The 19,387-nt window shown below is 53.2% G+C and overlaps 1 protein-coding gene across 1 annotated transcript in view; it reads left to right on the top strand.

Annotated features, from left to right (window-relative positions):
* The window catches only part of CACNA1E (calcium voltage-gated channel subunit alpha1 E), a 65,629-nt gene that overhangs the window by 663 nt on the left and 45,579 nt on the right, over positions 1-19,387 (top strand). Inside the window, exons 2-6 of the mRNA XM_042873701.1 lie at positions 5,226-5,331; positions 5,660-5,799; positions 11,826-11,929; positions 12,513-12,665; positions 12,877-13,058. Of these exons, the coding sequence (XP_042729635.1) occupies positions 5,226-5,331; positions 5,660-5,799; positions 11,826-11,929; positions 12,513-12,665; positions 12,877-13,058 (685 nt within the window). The remainder of the gene's footprint in view (positions 1-5,225; positions 5,332-5,659; positions 5,800-11,825; positions 11,930-12,512; positions 12,666-12,876; positions 13,059-19,387) is intronic.

The following is a 19,387-nucleotide window of genomic DNA, read 5'->3' on the forward strand; positions in this document are numbered from 1 at the left end:
GCCCAGCATGCCAGGCTGCACAGGGATCGGTCCGCCCCATCCCGCCCTCCCCCCCCCCCCCCCCCCCCCCCCCCCCAGCTGACCCCAGCCTCTTGAGGCTTTGGATCACCCCTGTGCTGTCCAGGGGCTCTCTGATCCATTTTGGCTTTAGGACGTGTGTGGCTGGTGGGGGTTCTACTTCCCTACCCGGAGCCCCCATCCTGCTGGGGACAGATCCCTGTGCAGCCTGGCATGCTGGGCACGAGCACGGCTGCCATCACCCTGCAGCTTCATCCCACCCTCTGGAAGTGAGATGCTCCCTCCCTGTGCTGCACAGAGGTGCTGACCCCCTTTGCCTGCCTCCTGCTGCAGCTCTCCAGGGATTACCCCAGGTATACACCAGACAGAGGGCATGAATCTCCCACTTCTTCCCCTGCTCCCCCATCCTTTTGCACCCCCATGCATTTCTCTCCCCTTCCACCTTCCCTGCAGGTGTCCTGGGAACTGTGCTTGGTACCTAGCCCTGCTGCATGCCCCTCTCCATCACACCTCTGCTCAGCACCCCACTCCCCTCCCAAACCCACAAACTTCCCCGTGGCCATGCTTTGGCTCCAGGACCCTCCCTGTAGTGCTCTCTGCAGTGGTGATTATGTGCAGCTCTCGCCGTTGCTTCCTCTCCTTGCAACTTGTTGGGTAACTTGCTGGCTCCTTGGGTGTGAGATGGAGGTGTCCGGCAGATATAGGGTGACTCAGTGCAACAGGTGCCCTGGGGACACCCATGGGTCTACTACCCCACTCTAAGCCTTGCTGGGGGTATAACCCTGTGTACCGGTGCACTGCAACCTCTGGGTTCACCCCCAGGGCCTGTTGGGGGTCCAGCTGTGCCATAGGGGTGCAAGGCATGGTGGGATGGGGACAGCTTTGCCGAATCCCTGCCGTGCCATGCCCAGCCCTGCGTTGGGTGCAGAGCATCAGCAAGGCAGCAGCTGCACTCAGAGCACTGCAGGGCGCTCGCTGGGCCGCCGGGTCTTGTTTTCCAGAATATGCCAAATTATTCATGTGCTTTCCCAGCATGATGTGGGAGGGCTCCCGCTGCTTGGCTGTTGCTCTGAGCGGGGCTATGGGCTGGGGTCCCATGCCAATGCCATGCTCACCCACCAGCTGGTGCACGGCCACCGTGCTGCAGCATCCCCACGGTGTTATTCCTCCCTAAGACTTGCACTGCAGGAAGCAGATGGGCTCGTTCATTGATTTATTTTAATTTTTTTCCCCCAAAAGAAAGGACACATCCTTAGGCAAGTGTGTGGAGTGGGAGCTGCCTCTTGGTTGCCGTGCCATACGTGGCTGCCATCTCTTTCCAGGAAATTCTCCCACCTCGGGGCTTGTTGTGTATTGAGCTTTTGAGGGCTTGGCTACAGGCAAAGCTTTTTGGTGATGAGTTTGTGCCCACTGAGTGATAGGCTGGAAAAGAGGGACCTTTGGATGTATATGCTGGGTCAAGTGGAATGACCTCTTGTAAGCCTTGCATGAGGCTGAGCTTCATTTGGTGGAGAGGACCTCAGTGCCACCTCAACTTGTGCTACACCATGATGCCCCAAATGTCGTGCTAGCATCAGTGTAGCTTTGGGCTGTGCTAACCTTATAGCGAGGTCTCCTTGTGTGGAAGCAGTGTGGTCATGCTGTTGTCAGTGTCATTGGCCAAGAAAGTTGCTCTCCTCTTGAAACTGGTGCATCAGGGCCATGGGATGTGAGCACCTGGCTGTAGCCTGCAGCCCAGTGTTGCACTTGAGAGGGCTGGGCTCATGGGTCGGAGGGGGCTGGGATGGGGCGAGGGGAGGGTGAAGGCTCTTCTTCACCCAGCTCCAGTTGACTAGGTAATAGGGCTAAAAATAACGGGTGATTCAGGCCTGGATATCTGCTGGGTAACTGTATAATTATAACCAGCAGCCTCTGCAATTTGGCTTCCCAGTGTAAATAGGGATGATGCATGGAGGGGAAGGAGGAGAAACACAAGGAACAGGGCTCAGGATTTGGCTCCACGGGGAGAGCCTTCGCTGAGAGCTTTGCTACCTCTTCTGGAGCTGCTCTTTTTGGGTGCTGGTGCTTCCAAACAGAAGGCAGCCTCTGGCTCGGCTGCAGGAACATCTCCTCTTCCCTTTGCTTCTCCTTTCCTCCTGAAACACAGCCCCACTGCTCCCACTGATGGCCAGGTCTTGAGCCCTGATTTCATTTGTTCACTGCCTGGGAAGCTGCAATTCAGTTAGTGCACAAGATGGGCTGCAGCTCTGCTCTATCTGCTCCGTCCTTCATCCACTTAATCGCATTTGACACGATCCTTCTCCCTCCCCAGAAGGACCAGATGACATGGGGTGCTGCTGGCTCATCCCCAGCACGCCGTCCTCAAAGCCTCCCCTGCATCCCAGGTGACCTCCCTGTGCCCGTGGCTTTCCACTGCAGCCAGTGACAGCTGTGTCACCGCATCCCAGTGCCCGTTGCTGCCTCATCCCACAAGGGATCCATGCTTTGGTGCACCCCACATGGCAGTGATTTGGGATGAGTGGGTGTCCCCGGCTGGGCGGTGAGTGTCACCTGGGGACACCGCAGCCTCTTTGTCCCCTTTGCTCGCACCCTGCAGGAAGAGCATCACCACGCTGTGCTACCCAGGAGCATCTCCCCTCCATCACCCGAGGCTGCTTTCTGTGCCCTTCATTCATCGGATTTCTTAAAATGTTTTCTTTGGGGAGGGGCGAGTAGGTGTAATGGCAGGTCCATCTTTCTGACAGCCAGGGAAAGAGAGGCTGCCTGTCAGATGGTGAATTTAAACAGAGGCAGCTGTTGTCATGGTGACGCCAAGTTGCATCCTGTTGCCGTGGCAACCAAAGTTAAAAAACTGATGTTAAGGCAGGAGAATCACATGATGCGGTTCTTTTTTGTTTAAAAAAAAAAAAAAAAGGGAGGGGGTGAAAAAAAAAAAAAAAAAAAGAGAGAGATCTGGTTTCCAGTTTTCAGGAGAGCACTTCTCCCTGGCGCTGCTTGCACGTGGTAGGCAGTGCCTGCGCCCACGTCGCTGCGGGCAGCTCTGCTCTGGATGGGGCTTGTGTCCTTGGGGACAAAGGCAGCAGGGCTGGGGGACCTGGTGCTGAATGAGGAGCAGTTGTGGTGCTTGCTCTGTTTGAATGCCTCCTGCTGGGTGTGGAGCTGAGAGATGGGCACGTGGGGCAGGAGAAGGTCTGTGTTGGTGTGTGGACAGTGGCTTGGGAGCAGCAAGGCGAAGCCCAGCGGTGTAGGAGGTGAAGATCCATCACATTCACACATGGGAGCGTGGAAATGCCTGCAGTGCAGCAGGTCCCGGGAGAGACGTGGGGATGGGTGGAGAATGGAGGCTGTAGGAGATGTTGGGGCTGAGCAAGGTGGAACCACTCCTGCCCTTTGGAGATGCTCAGGTGGCTTCCATCTTTTTCTTCTGCTCCTTCCACACCTTCCTACCTGAAAGCTGGGTGAGGCGTGAGCACTAGGCTGCTGCTGGGCCAGGGGGTGAGGAGGGTTCCCTGCGGCTCCCACACCTCACCCAGGCCCAGGGATGGATTCATCCTTACACTTGGTGAGGTCCAACCACCTGGTGAGGTCGCACTGCTGGGCTACTAGCATTGCAAATCCATCTTCATGCTCTCCTCATGAGCAATATCTCCTGGGTGGGGAAGAGAGGCAAGTTTGGCATCTCCATCACCATTGCACGTCTGCCTTCACGATGATGGTTGTGGTGACGTTGTCTGGGGATACTGTAGCCTCAGGGACCCTTCTCCACCCTGGATGGGAATTGGGCTGCAAAGTGTGCCTGGGGATTAGCAGACTTGCTAAGGAAACCAGTCAGTTGCTCAGGGGCGAGGGCATGGGGAAAGGAGATAAATCAATAAGAAAACCTATTTTTATCGGCTCCCTAATGATCTGCCCGGAGAAGCCAGACGAAGGAGGAGGAGAAGGCTGGAGAGAGATGGGTTTTTATTACCAGCCTCTCAGGGAGGCGAGCGCTGTGCTGCGATCTGGGGGGCTGGGAGGTTGGCAATTAGACACCTAATGAGAGAGGAAAGGCTCTGAGAGCAGCACCTGGCCCTGAGCTGGGAGGACACTGGGATGTGTGCGGATGAATGTCCCCATCGTTTGGGCAGATGTTTCTGCAGCCCCCGGGGGGAGGCTTTTCTCACCTCACACCCCACAGTTAGTGTGGACCCTATGTTTAGAGTGGACCCCATAGTGTTGTGGGGTGGGAAAATGTGAGGTGTTTCCCCCATAGGTGAGGACACTGCAGGAAGGAGGAGGCAGCAGTGGTAAATGCCTTTGTTGAGGAGCTCAGGGTGCTCTTAAGGTCTGACCACGCTGTTGCCTGCCTTCTTATCTTGACACGTGTGCCCAGTGCAGCTGCCCCTCCAAAATGCTGGCTCCTTGGAAGCTGTGCTAATTGCTCACACACTTTCAGGAAAATGAAATAACAGACACCAAATAGGCTGACAGCTTGTGGTCGAGTGCTGTGTCCTCTGTGTTAGCTGAAGTTTGTGGATAGGGAGCAGGGAAAGGAGGCAATAGAATCCTTGCTGGTAGGAAGCCTTGAGGGGAAAGTTTTCCAGCACTGGCTGAATGTGAGGAGATGCTCTGGATCTTCTGCGTGGAACCTGCGTGCTGCAGAGATCTCTCCTGGTGTGTTTTTAACTTATCAACCATTAATTTCCCTGAGTGGCCTTTCAAATGTTTTGGCTGAAGCCACTCTGGCTCGTATCCCTAAACACATCCCAGCTCCGGTGAGCCGGGCTGCCTGCCCCTGGCAGCTCTCCTGGACAGTGCCGTGACAGTAGTGATGTGGCCACAGGGTTTTGGCAAGGTGCTGGAGGTGTTTGGTGGTTGGTGGATGGTCACTGCTGGAAACCACAAGGATTTGGTCTGCGTGCTTCCCTGCGGTGATTCTGCCCTTCCCTTCCTTTCTGATGGGTGGCCAAGCTGGGAGCTTCCATGGCAGGTGCTCAGCTTGGTGTCATGCCTGGCTCTACAGTGCACAACTCTAACAGTGCACAACCCCAAATTCTCTCTCAGATGAAGCCCAGCCTGATCACAGCTACCCACCTCCACGCTCACATGCATCCCCTGGGCACCCACCGCAAGCGCCATCCCAACAGAGCTATAGGGGAAAATGGGGTAGCTACGGGGGAGCTTGGGGGGCTGGCAGCTCCATTCTACTTCTCCTTGACTTCTCCCACTCCCTTTGAGTATATGATCCTGGCAACCATCATTGCCAACTGCATCGTGCTGGCCCTGGAGCAGCACCTCCCAGAGGACGACAAGACACCCATGTCACGGAGACTGGTGAGCATCCTTATCGGGGCCCCTTTCCCAACACATGATTTCTGCTCATTTTGGGGTGGTAGGTCAGGAGGGAACTCTAGCAGCCTTTGTGATGGGTGGGTCCGGAAAGGTTTAAAAACCCTAAAAAGTGGCACTGAAGTAAGTCGCAGCTCTGCATTTCTGGCCTCCAAATTGATGATGTCTGAGGAAGGGCTGGGGAAGCTCCTAGATGAGGAAGGTGGGATGGGACATGGAATGGGGTTGATGCAAGGTGAAGCTGCTCTGTTGTGAGATGCTTGGTGATGTGTGCCCTGTGCCCTCTCACTGTGCCCCTGATTGCTTTCTGCAGGAGAAAACGGAGCCATACTTCATTGGGATTTTCTGCTTTGAGGCTGGGATTAAGATCGTGGCTCTGGGCTTTGTTTTCCACAAGGGCTCATACCTGCGCAATGGCTGGAACGTCATGGACTTCATCGTGGTCCTCAGTGGGTGAGTCAGGGGGCATCGGAGCATGGGCACAGGGCTTGTCCTGGTGGTGACACCGAACTCCAGGACACGGTGCAGCCATGTTTTGCCATTTTGTGGTGCTGTTTTTCTACCAAATTGAGGGAAGGGAGGACGGATTCCCATAATGGGATGTAGTTCCCTGTCGAGCAAGCTCTGAAGGCATCACGTCCAGCTTTTCTCAGCTGGTGGCCTGGTCATGGAGTGAGGTGGGTGTTGTCAGGTGTTAGTTAGACCCAGGGTCCTGGTGGGGCTGCAGCTCCAGGTGACACTGGCTCAGCACTTGGGATCCGTGCTGGGGGTGGCAGTGTATGAACTGTGCCAGGTGCTGGTTGTCACTGCTTGTGTCACCTGCTGGGATTGTGGCCCAGATTCAACTCTTGCTTCAGATATGATGAGCTGTGCTGGTGACACAAAAAAAAAATGAGCAGATATTGTTTGTTGGGTTTGCACTCACTGATGGTGGCTTGAGCAGAAGTGGCTCAGGGAAAATGAGGCATGGGAACCTCAGGTATCTGGGGTCCTCGCAGAGCTGTTGGCTGCAGTCCCATCTCCTGGTATGCAAGCTCCTGCACAGTGGCACCACGTGGGATGTGGCACCGGTTTGTTGGAGGAAGGTGGACACTGAGCCTGGTGCTTGGGACGTGGTGATGGGTGTTGTGTGCCCACAGTGGCATGGCATGGCATGTGTCAGGGGTGTGCTTGTTGGAGATGTCCTGGTTGGAAGGATTGGTTGTCCTGGTGGCATCTCTAGGGTGATGCAGGGACTGGGGAATGAGCCCAGGCTGGCTGGAAATGCCCATGGGCTGCCGGCTGGCCTGAGCACTCTTTGGGGCTCAGCCAAGGGGAAATGCCATGTTTGAGCTGGGAGCTCCACCGTGAGCCTCTCCGGCGGATTGGGGTGAGCCGGCTGCAGCCCAGCCTGTGCTGAGTCAGCGCTCAGCAATTACTCACCCGCTGGCATCGCCAGCTCCTGCCTGCACTGGGCCCAGTGCCAGTGGACCAAGCGGCTGTGTAAGGCTGCTGCTGTGCCCACAGGTGCCGTCCACAGCGCGCTTATGGGGGCACAGAGAGTCAGCTTCACCACTTTGTCCTCTTACGTCCTGCTTTTTGCTCAGGCAGATGGAAACCCCTCCCAGAATCGCCTGTGCAGCTCTCGCTCGGAGAGGTGTGCGTGTGACAGTGACAGCTTGCCTCCCTGCAAGATAAACCAGTGCGTGCGTTGGGTGTTCTGAGTTATCCGTGGCTTTCTGCAGTGAGCGATGCCGGGCTGCAAAGCGGCTCGCAGGCAACCGTGGGAGGGGCACGTGCTGTGATGGGCGGGTGGCAATGTTGGAGTGCTGCACCGGGCCTTGTGAGCGCCTCTGCAGACTAGAACTTGATGGTTAGGTCTGGCCAGATGTCTTTGGGATGCACGGAGATGCCTGGGGTGCAGGGGGTGTTGTGAGTGTCCTCAGGATGCGCCGAGTGATTTGGGATGGTGATGCAACACAGAGGGCATCCATGGGAGTGGTGTGCATCCCAGTGGACCAACATCGCTGTCCCTGTGCAGATGACATTGGGTGCTCTTTCTTTTAGCATTCATTTAGCTTCGTAAATCAGAGGGGTGCTTTAGGCAGGCGGCACTGTGGCCCGGGCACTGTGTTCGGGTGTCTGTGGGCAGCAGGCACAAATTAGCCTAACGAGGGGCTGATAACATGAGTGGCCTCCTGGGACCCCATGAGGGAGCAGATGGCACCAGTGCAGGTTCAACTGGTGTTTGCTTCTTATGTCAATAAACCCAGATTTCTCATCTCGGTGGAAATCAACGCCCACCCCAAACTCCCTAATGCTAAAGCTTCCACTGGGGAACTAATAGGCACATTTGTAAACCCACTCCATTTGTAACCTATGGCTTCTAAATCATTCAGCTGCCTGAAAAACAGCCCGTTCTCCCCCAGCCAAATATATTTTTCTCAGAAAACGTGCATAAGGTACCTTCATGCATTGTGGAGCAGAACTGAGATAGAGATGGCACGTGTTACCCTGGGGATGCTCACCTCATATGCTTTGAAGCTGGGCTTGGAACCTGCTTGGTGCAGTGTGTCCTGGTCCTGAAGTGGACCGTGGTCAGTTCTTTACATGCAGCCCTGGGAGGGAGAGGTTGGAGCTAGATGAACTGGTGATGGAGCATCACCTCCCTGCACATGGAGTGGTTCTGCTGTTAGTGTAAGGAATAAAAACCTATGATCAAAATGCAGCCTGGAACAGACTGGAAGGAGCCCTAACGCCACAAGAATGGGCTAGCAGAATGGCTTAGATGTCATCTGTCTGCACAGGGAATGGGATTTCGGGCTGCTCGCCTTGGTCATCTTCCCTTTTTCCTTTAGTCTTTAGCCAGTCTCCAGCACAGTGATTCCCCGTCTCCCGTCCCCAGCTCTTCCCTTCCAGGACAATTAGTAAAGTGTTTGGTCTTTCGTTTGGATGAATAATTGATTCCTGAGCTCTGTGAATGATTCATGGGCCATATGCCATGGCAACAGGACGTGCCTTCCACCGGCACCTTGCACAAAGGGCAGACTGCAAGCGTCAGGGATGTGTTAGAGCCGGAGGGCTTTGGGGGGGCCCTGTGTAGGCAGAGCTGTGCTATGGGTTTGGGAACACAGGCATCCCCCATTTTGCTGCAGGGCCAGCTGAGGAACCCTAGTGGTCACCCTAATGCTCCCATCGCTTTCAGCTTAGGGTTTCCTGGAGCAAAGCACTGTTTTGGTGCCATCTGAGATGGGACCCGCAGCTCTGCAGCCTCACAATCCACTTGTGTCGTGGCCCCAAAACCTAGAAAGAGCGTGGAAAAAAAGGACAGAGGCTTTCAGGTTGCACAGCATCCCCAGGGCTGGGCTGCTGAGTGCATCTGTCTGGGTGTAACCGGTGCTAATCACAGCAATCTCTGCAGAGGAGGGGTTGGTTCACCAGCCAGAAAGGGGAAGAATGGGGTAAATCCATCAGGTCCCTTCCTGTGAGCTGTTTGACCAGTCTATTAATTATGCACTCGTCTCCCTCATAGAGTCAGGTGGCGGTTCAGGCCTTGAGGGGCCTTTCCACTTAATTATAAATATTAATTTGTGTGCCAGCCAGCACCCTGCCTGGCCCGGATTCGGAGCTGGGATTTGTCTGGCTGCACCGGTGGCTCCCTCATCCCCTTGCTGGGACAGCTCTCTGCCACCTCACCCCTGCGTGGAACCATTGGGGGATGCTGAATCCAAATATTTTGAGAGGTCAGCATTTGCTTGGGCTCCCTGCTAGAAAGCATGGCCCGGTGGTCCCCAGTGCTGAGGTTCATGCTAGGGTGATGATGCAGAGCCGGGTGCATCAGAATGGTTTTGTGGGAGTGTGACCACGGGACGTGACTTGTGCCATACCCAATGCACATCACATTGATCACCACTGAGCTTGGAGATGGTTTCCCCACCGCTGCACAGTGCCTCAGGGTCTCATCTCTTGCTGCAGGGGCTGCAGATAAATAAAACAAAATAACCGCCCAGGTTGCAAACACAAAGCATCGGATTTTCTTTTCTAATATATTTTTTTTTTCTCCAAAGTGTGTTTTTGTCTGCTGCTGATTGCTCACTATTCAATTATACTTTGCGGATTAGCATATATTTCCCACCCTGCCTCCTCTCTCATTTGCATTCTTCCAATAGATCCTCTCTGCTCCTTTCTCCACCTGAAGTCTCTCTTCTCCCTTTTATTCCGAAGAAGCAGAGCTCGCCCCTTTGCCTAGGTGACCTATAAAAACGCCTTCACTTTTTTTTTCCTTTTTTTCTCTGGTACATATGATGAAAAGCATGAGATCATTGGGATTTTTATAGCCCAATCTGGCAGCTTTTTTCAGATAACTTGGATGGTGAGATGTAATTTTAGTTTGGGTCCTTGCCTAAAAATAAAGAATAATTATTAGTACATCAGACGTGGATATTGTAAGTGTTGGAGAGGGCTTCAATTGTTCTGCAGATAGCAGATCTGCAGTCCTGCACAAACACTGAACTCCATCCCATCCTCAAGGGGGTTTTCAATGTGTGCCAATGTGCTTGTTGTTGCTGCTGCCCAACCCTGGGGTGATGCTCCCCAGCAGGCTTGGTGATGCCGTGGTTTTCTCCCTTGCTTTTTTTGCCTTTTGGCTTCTAACTCTTGCTTCCAATTTCACTTTGGTTTATTGTAGGTGATGAAGCTTTTAAAGTTCTGGTGGCAGTTTTAAAAAGGGAAAGAAAGGCTGCAAAACCAGCATGGCACGGGCTTCCCTGTGTGGTTTCAGAGCCAGGTCTGAGCAATTTGGCCTGGGGAGGTGAGCAGCAAGTGGTGAAAGCAAAGTGGAGCAGAAGTGGGTCGCACTGTGCCATGTGGGTCATGCCACCAAAAAGGTTCATGTAAGGGTTAACGAGCAATTAACAGATGTTGAGTGAGACATCCAGAGCAGGAGGTTTTGGGTATACAGGAGAAGCTATCAAGGAGAGGCGATGTCTTTTATTACAGACTGAAGGGCTTGGAGAAAGCAGACAGAAACCAGGCTCGCGTGCCTGCACGCTTGCTTGCTTTTTCCAGCACCTCAAATGATCTAAATTTAGTCCTATGCTGCTGAGACCCTGCTCTAGGCTGCGTGGATGCCCTGGGATGCTGAGCAGGAGGGATGCACAGACACCTTCGGTCAAGAGAAGCATCAGCAGTGGCACTGCTGTGCTTGGTGATTTTTCTGACCCACCCCCTCCGTGACACAGCTCGTGATGTCCCTTGTCCCCCCATGAGGACAAGGAGCATGTCACCTTGCCACAGAGGAGTCCCATTCTTAGCAGCTAATTTGGAGCGTGGTGGAGGCTCGCCCTGAAATTGCGTGAACCTTGCCTGGAGGCTCCTCACCAATGCTCCTGAGCCTTTCAGATGAATCTGGGTTAGCAGAGGACTTTGCAGCCTGGGTGCTTGGCTCCTCACTGGGTCTGCTTCCAGAGAGCTGGGGTGTCTGACCACTGCTGGGAGCAGGGAGATGCTTGGTGCTGTATGCCACCAAGGGTGTGAGAGCTGGTCCCCATGGGGATGCACCATGGATGAGCAGGTCGGTGCACTGGGGCTGTAGGTGATGTCAGAGTGATGCTGGGACAGGTTTGCTGCCCATCCCTTCTGCAAGCAGCCTGGTAAACCAGCAAGGAGGAAGAGGAGGGTTGGGAAGCGGGCGGTACCAACCTGCTTGCATTGTGGTGCCGGATATCCTAGGAAACCAAGCTACCTTTTGGGGGGGCTGGGACCTACGTACCTCGGGGAGCACGGCAGGGAACTTGTGCTAATTGCTCTGTGTGCCAGAGAGCCACTCTGGCCTGCAATTAGATGAATTAGTGGAACAATGACCCAATTTCCCTCAGTTTTTTGGATTGCTGCAAACATCCCTGAGGTTGCTGCCACCCTCTGTCCCCCTCTCCTCCCTATCCCTGGTTCCACCATGCAGCCCTCGTCCTCCTCTTCCTCGCTCAGCCCACGTGGGACAGGCCAGCAGACCTGGTGACACGCTCTGTGCTCTCAGTGTCACCAGTTCCCCCACTCCCCTCTCACTATGGGCACCTTGGGCACTGCCAGACTCTCAGTGTACTGGCTCCCCTCTGTCCCAGTTTGTTTTCCCGAGATCAGCTTGAGAAATCTTTGTGTTTTAAAAGCAAATACTGGAGTCCTTCCTGTGCTTTCCAAGGGCATCAAATTTTCATTACTGTATATTTTTTGAATGCGTGCGAGGCTCTCGGCTCATTCCCTAAGGAAACACCACATGTTGAAGGAGTTGATGCAGCTGATGGCTCCACGTGAGCTTGGGGTCAAGACTCGGCCATGGGTCCCATCTTCTGAAGCCTGATGGCACGTGGGCTTAGGGGAGGTGTCAAGAGTACCCACACCGGGCCCTGCTGGTGGGGACTGCTTCATTGGATGGAAACCAGGTTCTCAGCACCCAGCCCTGCACTATGGGGCTGTAACCATGCTCTCGTCATGTCTGTCTGCAGCATCCTTGCCACCGCTGGAACACACTTCAACACGCACGTGGACCTGCGCACCCTGCGGGCTGTGCGTGTGCTCAGGCCTCTGAAGCTCGTCTCGGGCATTCCCAGTAAGTTGGGTGCTCCCAGTTCTCCTCTTCTTCCCATCTTCCTCACGTTGCAAGGAGACCTCGTGCCACCTTGGTGACGTGGTGTGGAAATTGGAGGGGAGGAAAAGCTCCCTGGTGGCGCGTCTTCTCCTTCAACCCAAATGCAAAGGGTGCATCCTGCTGTAGGGCTCAGCTCCATGACCAGAAGGTAGTGGGTGGATCCTTCCAGGGGATATTTCTTTCTTTTTTGTCAAGATTTCCTCTGCAGGAATGGAGATAAATAAAGAAACCAGGCTGCTACTGTGGCTGAGCTTCCCTCCCCTCCCTGGGCACCCAACATGTGGTGTATGGGATCTGTAGCTCAGGCAGCATGAGAGGCATGGTGCGTGCATGCTGGATGGTGGGGATTAGTCCAGAAGATGTCTGTATGGTGCTGGGGAGCTTCCCCTGCCCTACTGGCTGTTGGCATGATGGGAACTGGGGTGCTTGTCTTGGGATATTGTGTTAGGAGGTGATGGATGCACCAGGAGCTGTCCCGCTGCCTACAGGGTGCATGTATCCTGGGTAGGGGCTGCTGAGCTGAACTCACTCTTTTCTCTTCCAGGCCTTCAGATTGTGCTGAAATCCATCATGAAGGCCATGGTGCCTCTCCTCCAGATCGGCTTGCTGCTCTTTTTTGCTATTCTCATGTTTGCCATCATCGGCCTGGAGTTTTACAGTGGGAAACTGCACCGAGCCTGCTACACAAACAATTCAGGTGAGGGAGGCACCCTGCATCCTGGCTTGGGCACCATGCTCTGCCATCCACATGCTGATTCCTTGACCACCAGGGGCTGTGACGTGCATTTTGCATTATACACTGCGGGCGTCCCTCAGTTGCGTGCAGTTGCATCCCCCAATTGCCCATCTGCCTCCAGGTTCTCCCCATCTCTCACTCCCATTCCATTGGGTATGTTGTGTGCTCGCAGGTGAGCTGGAGGAGCTGGACCCTCCCCACCCCTGCGGGGTGCAGGGTTGTCCGCCGGGCTATGAGTGCCGAGAGTGGATCGGTCCCAATGATGGGATCACGCAGTTCGACAACATCCTCTTCGCTGTGCTGACCGTCTTCCAGTGCATCACCATGGAAGGGTGGACCACAGTTCTGTACAATGTAAGTCAGGGGCTTTTTGGTACAGCTGGGTGTGGGGATATGGGGGTTCTAGAGGTGGCATTTACTTGGACTGGAAATTTTTTGAGATCCTGACTGGTGGAGACCAAGCTCTTGAAATAGCTGTAGATGTCCCTGTTTGTTGCAGGGGGAGTTGGACCACATAACCTTGAAGGGTCCCTTCTAATTGAAATGATTTTGTGATTCTATGAGATGGGATTGGCGCATCCCATTTGGGGAGGAAGTGGGAAATAAAGGGACATGTGCTACATGTTCTACTGGTCCAAGGGGTCATTCCATCCCCGGCTCTGGGCAGTGACACTGAGCAGAACATGAAGCAGGAAGAGAGGTGCATGGTTGCATCTTTGTGGGCGATGGGTTTCAGTTCATGGACTGGAAGCAGCCGTGCCAGTTCTGTTCCCAGCCTAATTTCAGCATCGCCTCCGGCATCATTGCACCAGGAATGTTTTTATACGCTGGTTCCCATAACGCCTGGAGATTTACAGAGTGGCAGTGCTCTGCAGGAGGCAGATTGGATGGATCGCAATGGAGAAACGTTCTCCAATATTTGCTTTGCTGTAAGCAGGAAGGCTGTTTTGTAAGCTGGATGAAGGCTGTGCGCTGCCAGCGTTAGGGACCCTGTTTGTTTTGGTGATGCTGGGGGTTCTGATTGGCATCCGTGAGGCAGATGGACCACCAAAACCTGGACTGGGGGAGCAGTCTTGGCCAGGGCTTCACCTACAAGGGGTGATGACTTCAAGCTGTGTCAGGGGAGGGTCTGGTTGGATGATAGGAAACATTTCTTCTCTGAAAAGTGGTGATGTACTGGCACAGGCTGCCTAGGTGGTGGGGTCACCATCCCTGGAGGTATTTGGGAGCCATAGAGATGTGGCACTGAGGGACGTGGGCAGTGGGCATGGTGGGGAGGGGTTGATGGTTGGACTTGGAGATCTTAGTGGTCTTTTCTAGCCTTAGTGATTCTATCATTCTATGATGATTCTTGCCCAGAGGTTCTGTTCCTCCTCATCCTAAAGGAGCTATTGGTGTCTTCATCTTGCTGCTTTGGTGGGGAACTGGGCAGAACTGAACGACTTAGGAGATCAAAATACAAGAGCATTTCTGGTACATCAGTGGGCTTAGAGACTTAACCATAGTGCATATTGGCAGGATAAATGTGTACAGCATGAAAAGGGATTTTCCCCTGCACAACTGCCTTTGGGATGGCTGGGAACCATGGCAAGCCCATTCCTTTCCTGAGTATCCCCACAACCCCATTCCAAGCCCTCCCATCCCCATGGCAGCTGGGTGCGACCCATAGCTGAGATGGATATTCAGGGATGCCTGGTGGTCTGGGATTCAAGTGATCTTCCCGGCATCACTGTCCAGATGTGCTCTGTCATCACATCCCTGATGGCTGTGACTGCCCACTGCCTCCCTTTCCTGCTCCTCGCACAGCTCCAGCTATTACTTACCTTTAATGGAAGTATCAGGGACCTTCTTGGCTGCTAATTGAATGAGGGTTTGGGGCTTGGTGGCAAATCACTGCTGATTCACTTCTCCCTCAGCTGCCTCTTGTCCTTCCATTGTCTCATGGGGATGCCTGGCTCTAGGCTGCAAAATGGGCTTTGGAACTCTTTTCCTATGGGAAAAAATGCCACAAATGAGGACGTGTGAGCAAGCGTGTGTATGGGCTGAGGTCCTCTGGGAAATGCTCACTGCCTGCAGGTTTGGGGGTTCGGCCATTGGGTGCAGTGGTGAGAAATGGAGCCCTTTTGGGTTAGCAATGAGCTCTGCAGAAGAGAGGAGATGGCAGGCAAAATGCTTCAGCAATCTCTCAAAGAAATTGCTTACTATAATATTCCCCCGTGTAGCTGTATCGTGATTTTAAGAGCCATTTTCCCGCAGTTTTACCCGGTCTAGAAGCACATTTCTCCAAATATGTAGAAAGCATCATGAAAAAGCTAATCAGCCCCGTGGTGCTCTCCACGTGTGTTATTCTGTGGATGCGCTCAGCTCTCACCTTGTTTTCCTCACCCTGCTTGCGTGAGATGCCGCCTTGCTATGCAGAAATCACAGTGTGATTGGGGAAAAAAACAGCAAAAAATATCTCAAACTGGAGTCCTTCCCTTTGCCCATCCCTGGAGGGCTTTGATTCCTTTTCAGAGAGCATGGGCCTCCTCACACTGTGTGCCAGGGACATTGGCTGTGTGGCATGGGGACCAGGCGTCATGCAGAATGCTGCTTGGTGTCACTGTGGGGTTGATGCTGGGGTGGGAAACGGGCAGCCCCGATGGTATCAAGGTGGTGGGAGCAAGCAGGAGGCTTGGCAGAGCCCTGATTTGTGCACAGGGCCACGGCTGTTAGCAGCGATGGGTAAAAACATTTTGCCTCCCAGGCATTACAGCAGCATCCGTGCTGCTAATTAAAAATGCATGGCAAGGCATCAAGGGAGCTGACGGGCCACAGCTGCTTGCTGTAAACCCAAAATCCGCCTTGTTGACATGATGGATGGGTTGGGGGTGATAAATACAGGGGGTCACAGTGCTGTGCCTTTTGGCTCTGAGGTCCTGAGCATCACTCATGCCTTTATCCCTGTGCATTCCCAAGGAGGGAGAGACGCTGGTGAGCGAAGGTGGAGGGAGCCAAGTGCTGGGTTTTCTAGGGAAGAGGAGCTGAGGAAGTGCCACCCCAAGGGCTAAACACCATCCGAACTTTTAACTAAGTGTGCTGTTTTTCCCCTAAATGGCTCCTGGTCATTGAGCCCTGCCAGATGAGCCCAGTGATGCTGCTGCATGCATCCCGAGCAGCCATGGGCAGGGTGCTGGTTTTTGCTCTCTCTTGGCTCAGCTGTTTGCTAGCACTTAAAGCCAGACCCTCTCCTTCTTGCCAACTGTTCCTTTTTTTTTTTCCTCTTTATTTTTTTTTTAATGTGTGCGCACTGAAATGACACAGCAAGAAACAAACTGTGTCTGCTGGATCTGCAGCTTCGAAGGCTTGCTCCGCTGAGAGCTGCCTGCTTACACCCTCCTCCTGCTTGCCAAGGGAACGGCTCTGTCCTGAGCCAGAGGAACAGAGCAGAACCTGATGCTCTGGAACTGCCCTACAAGGACAGAGGGTTTCAGCCCCTCTTTGTTAAGCCCAGGGGCTGTGATTCCATTGGCATCCCATGAAAGGTCCTGCTGGCAACCCATGGAGGGTCTCATTGGCGTCCCATGGTATGCAGTGCTGGGGGGTCTGGGTGTGATTTCTCAGCAGATCAGAGTAGAACAGAACCAAAGTCAGTCTCCACACCCCTATCAAGCACTTTCAAAACACTTAATTTTTCATAATGCTTTTAGCAACGCGTTGTTTTCTTAGTCTGAAATTGAAATGTTTCATTTAGAAAACAGGAAAAATGAAATACATGGGAGCTCTTCCCTGTCTCCCCATTCCTACCCAGCAGGATGCGTGCCCACACAGTCCAGCCCTCACCAAGAATTCCATTGTGGGGAGCCCTGGTACTCTGGGGTCTGCACAGTGCTGTGGGCACAGCGTTGGGCACCCACTCAGGATAGGATACGGCCCAGCCTTTGCTCTGTGAAGGAAATACAGCAATTTCCTCATTAACCTAATTTGGAGAAGAAAAGCATTTTCATTCAGATCTTGTACAGCACTGGGGTCGCTGACAGATACCAGGCACAGCTGGCGGGGAGTGAAGCATGGCCCTGCACGCAGGATATCAAATTATAGCTATTAAAGGGAAGAAGGAGATCTGTTACTGTGCTGTGGAGCTGCAGTGGGTGTCAAGGTCTTGAGGGAGCTGGTTAGGTCAGGGAATCTGCTGGGAGAGTTCTTTAATTTCTTTTTTTTTTAGCTTTTGGCTGGACTGTGATGCTGCTCCTACTGATCTGTGCCAGGGAGGCTCAGTACCGGCTCTGATCCTCAGACCCCACAGTACTGGGGTCTGGGAGGTGATGGTGTGCACAGCCCTGCTACATCTGCCTGTGGGCCTTGCTCCCAAGCTGTGTTTATTCCCTAAGCAAGTGGGTTATGGTAATATCTGAATATTACCCCAATCTAATTACGTGCCATTTGGGTTTGGATTAGAGCAGATATCGCAGAGGCTCTCCTGATGCAGATGGATTTGGACAGGGGACATGGCTGTGCTGCTGCTCAGAGCAGGGACCATCTCTGAGACTGTTTCTCTCAATAGCAAAGCTTATCTGCTTGTCTGTCCAGCATCACCCTTCCTTCCCTTGCACTTTCTGTCAAACCACTGGGAATCCAGAGGTGCCCTGCAAAGGCAGAAGGTGCTTTTTGCTAATTTTTTACGCAGAAAAAACTGAGTTTGTGGTTGTTGTATTATTTTTTCCCAGCACAGCAAAAAAATCCTGAAGTTTCTCATGCTGAGGGAGGGTATGTGTGGGCTGCGAGCCTGTGCTTTGCGTTTGACGGCAGTATATATTTAGACTTCTTTAGACTTCTGGCCCCTGAGTGAGACCTGCTTTTGCAGCTCCCTATGCCTTTTCCTGCCCTTTGGAAATATAGGAGCTGCCAAAGTAACAGGGCCAGTCCATGTGGTGGCCTTGGTGGTGGGTATGGTGCCAGCACTGTCACCCCGGTGGCCCGAGCCAGTGAGGTGGCTTGGGTCATTTGTATGCTTTGTATATGTCAGTGTCTCACGCGTTCCTGGAGGTGGTAGTGAACACATTTTGTGGTCAAGCAGCCAAGGAAGAGTGTGGCTGGTGGTATTTTAGGATGGAGTGATTCACAATGGGCTGTCAGGGAGGTGGTGGAGTCTCCATTCCTCAAGGTATTGAAGAAATGTGTGGATGTGGCACTAATGGGCATGAGTTAGTGGTGGGACTCAGTGATTCAGTTTGATGGATGGCCTTGGTGAACTTGAAGGTCTTTCCAACCTGAATGACTCTGTGATTCTGTAATGAGAAGGTTGTTGCCTTAAAGGTGAAGAAGGACCAGACATCAGGTGGTTCCTCAGTTTCCCAAAGGCCCCAGCACAAGGCCAGGGGCAGGAAGGAGTTTCTTCATTTAAAGGAGTTGCAGCTTTGGTGTGGTCTGAGGATTGAACTACCCGTGGTCTGGCCTCCCTGGACCCTGCATGAGATGTCCTGCTGGGTCCTGAGCAAGTGGAAAATCTATGGGAAGGCGCAAGGTGGTGAATTACTGTCTGTGGAAGGGTATTAGGAGTGAATGGTGCTCCAAATATAAAGGAAAAGGGGCTGCTTGCTAAAGAAAATGATTTCCTTTTGCCAAAGGAGTTGGGAAGTGCCAAAATTCAAGCAACATGAACCTTGTGCAGAGTGCTCAAAGGAGCAGTAAGTGGTTTCTCACCTCTGCCAATCACGGAACCGTTGAGGTTGGAAAAAAACAAAGAGATCACCAAGTCCAACCATCAGCCCATCCCCACCATGCCCACTAAACATCACTCAAGGCGACATCTACCCTTTTCTTGAACACTTCCAGAGACAGTGACTCCACCACTTCCTTGGGCAGCCCCTTCCACACCTCACCCCTCTTTCAGAGAAGAAATTTTTCCTAATATCCAACCTGGAATAAGGGGATGTTTGGGCACAGACCCCCACACCAGGTGGACATTTCACTCAAACTTCTGGTGAACCCAAGGGCGACAAAAGGATGCATAGTGTGACCAAGAACACGAGCACGGCCACAGCCCATTGTGCCCACCAGCTTGACGATGAGCATCACCCCCACTGCATTTAGGGGGAGCTGGCACATAGATGGCAGGTCTGGTCCTGCGTATTTATAACAGCTCTGGCGTGCTGGGGGAGGCACCAGCTGACTGGGGAAGAGTGAATGCAGTGCCTATATTTAAAAGCGGGGGGAGGAAGGGAAAAGTAAGGCAGGCAGGAATAGGGCTGCGAGCCTGACCTCAATTGCATGCCATTTCGGAACAGATTTTGGAGGCAAAAGAGGAAAATGAATCATGGGTTTGCCAAAGGTAGGTCATGCCGGGCTAACCTGGCATCCAAGGACTGGTTTTCTAAGTGCAGGAAACATGCAGAGTCGCTTGTCGTAGTAATGCTTTCCCTAAGGGGAAGGGTTGGCGGAGCAGAGCTAGCGGGAAGGGAGCAGCACCAAGGTGGGGCTGGTTTAGGGCTCTCAGGGTGAGTCGTGTGCTTGTTGGAGAATGACAAGGATATACCTCCCAAGAACTTGGGTCTTTGTGACTGGAAGGTGCCAGGATGGAGATGGAGGGGAAAGAAGAGAAGCTTTCAGGCAGGATGGTGAGGTCTCAGCAGCATCATGCATGGGTGCAGCAGGACCTGTCAGCATTGCTCACTTGGGTCTCCTGTGTACATGGATGATGAACT

This window comes from Lagopus leucura, unplaced genomic scaffold (genome assembly GCF_019238085.1).
Source record: "Lagopus leucura isolate 7727_CA_CO unplaced genomic scaffold, USGS_WTPT01 Super-Scaffold_100009, whole genome shotgun sequence".
Lineage (NCBI taxonomy): Eukaryota > Metazoa > Chordata > Aves > Galliformes > Phasianidae > Lagopus > Lagopus leucura.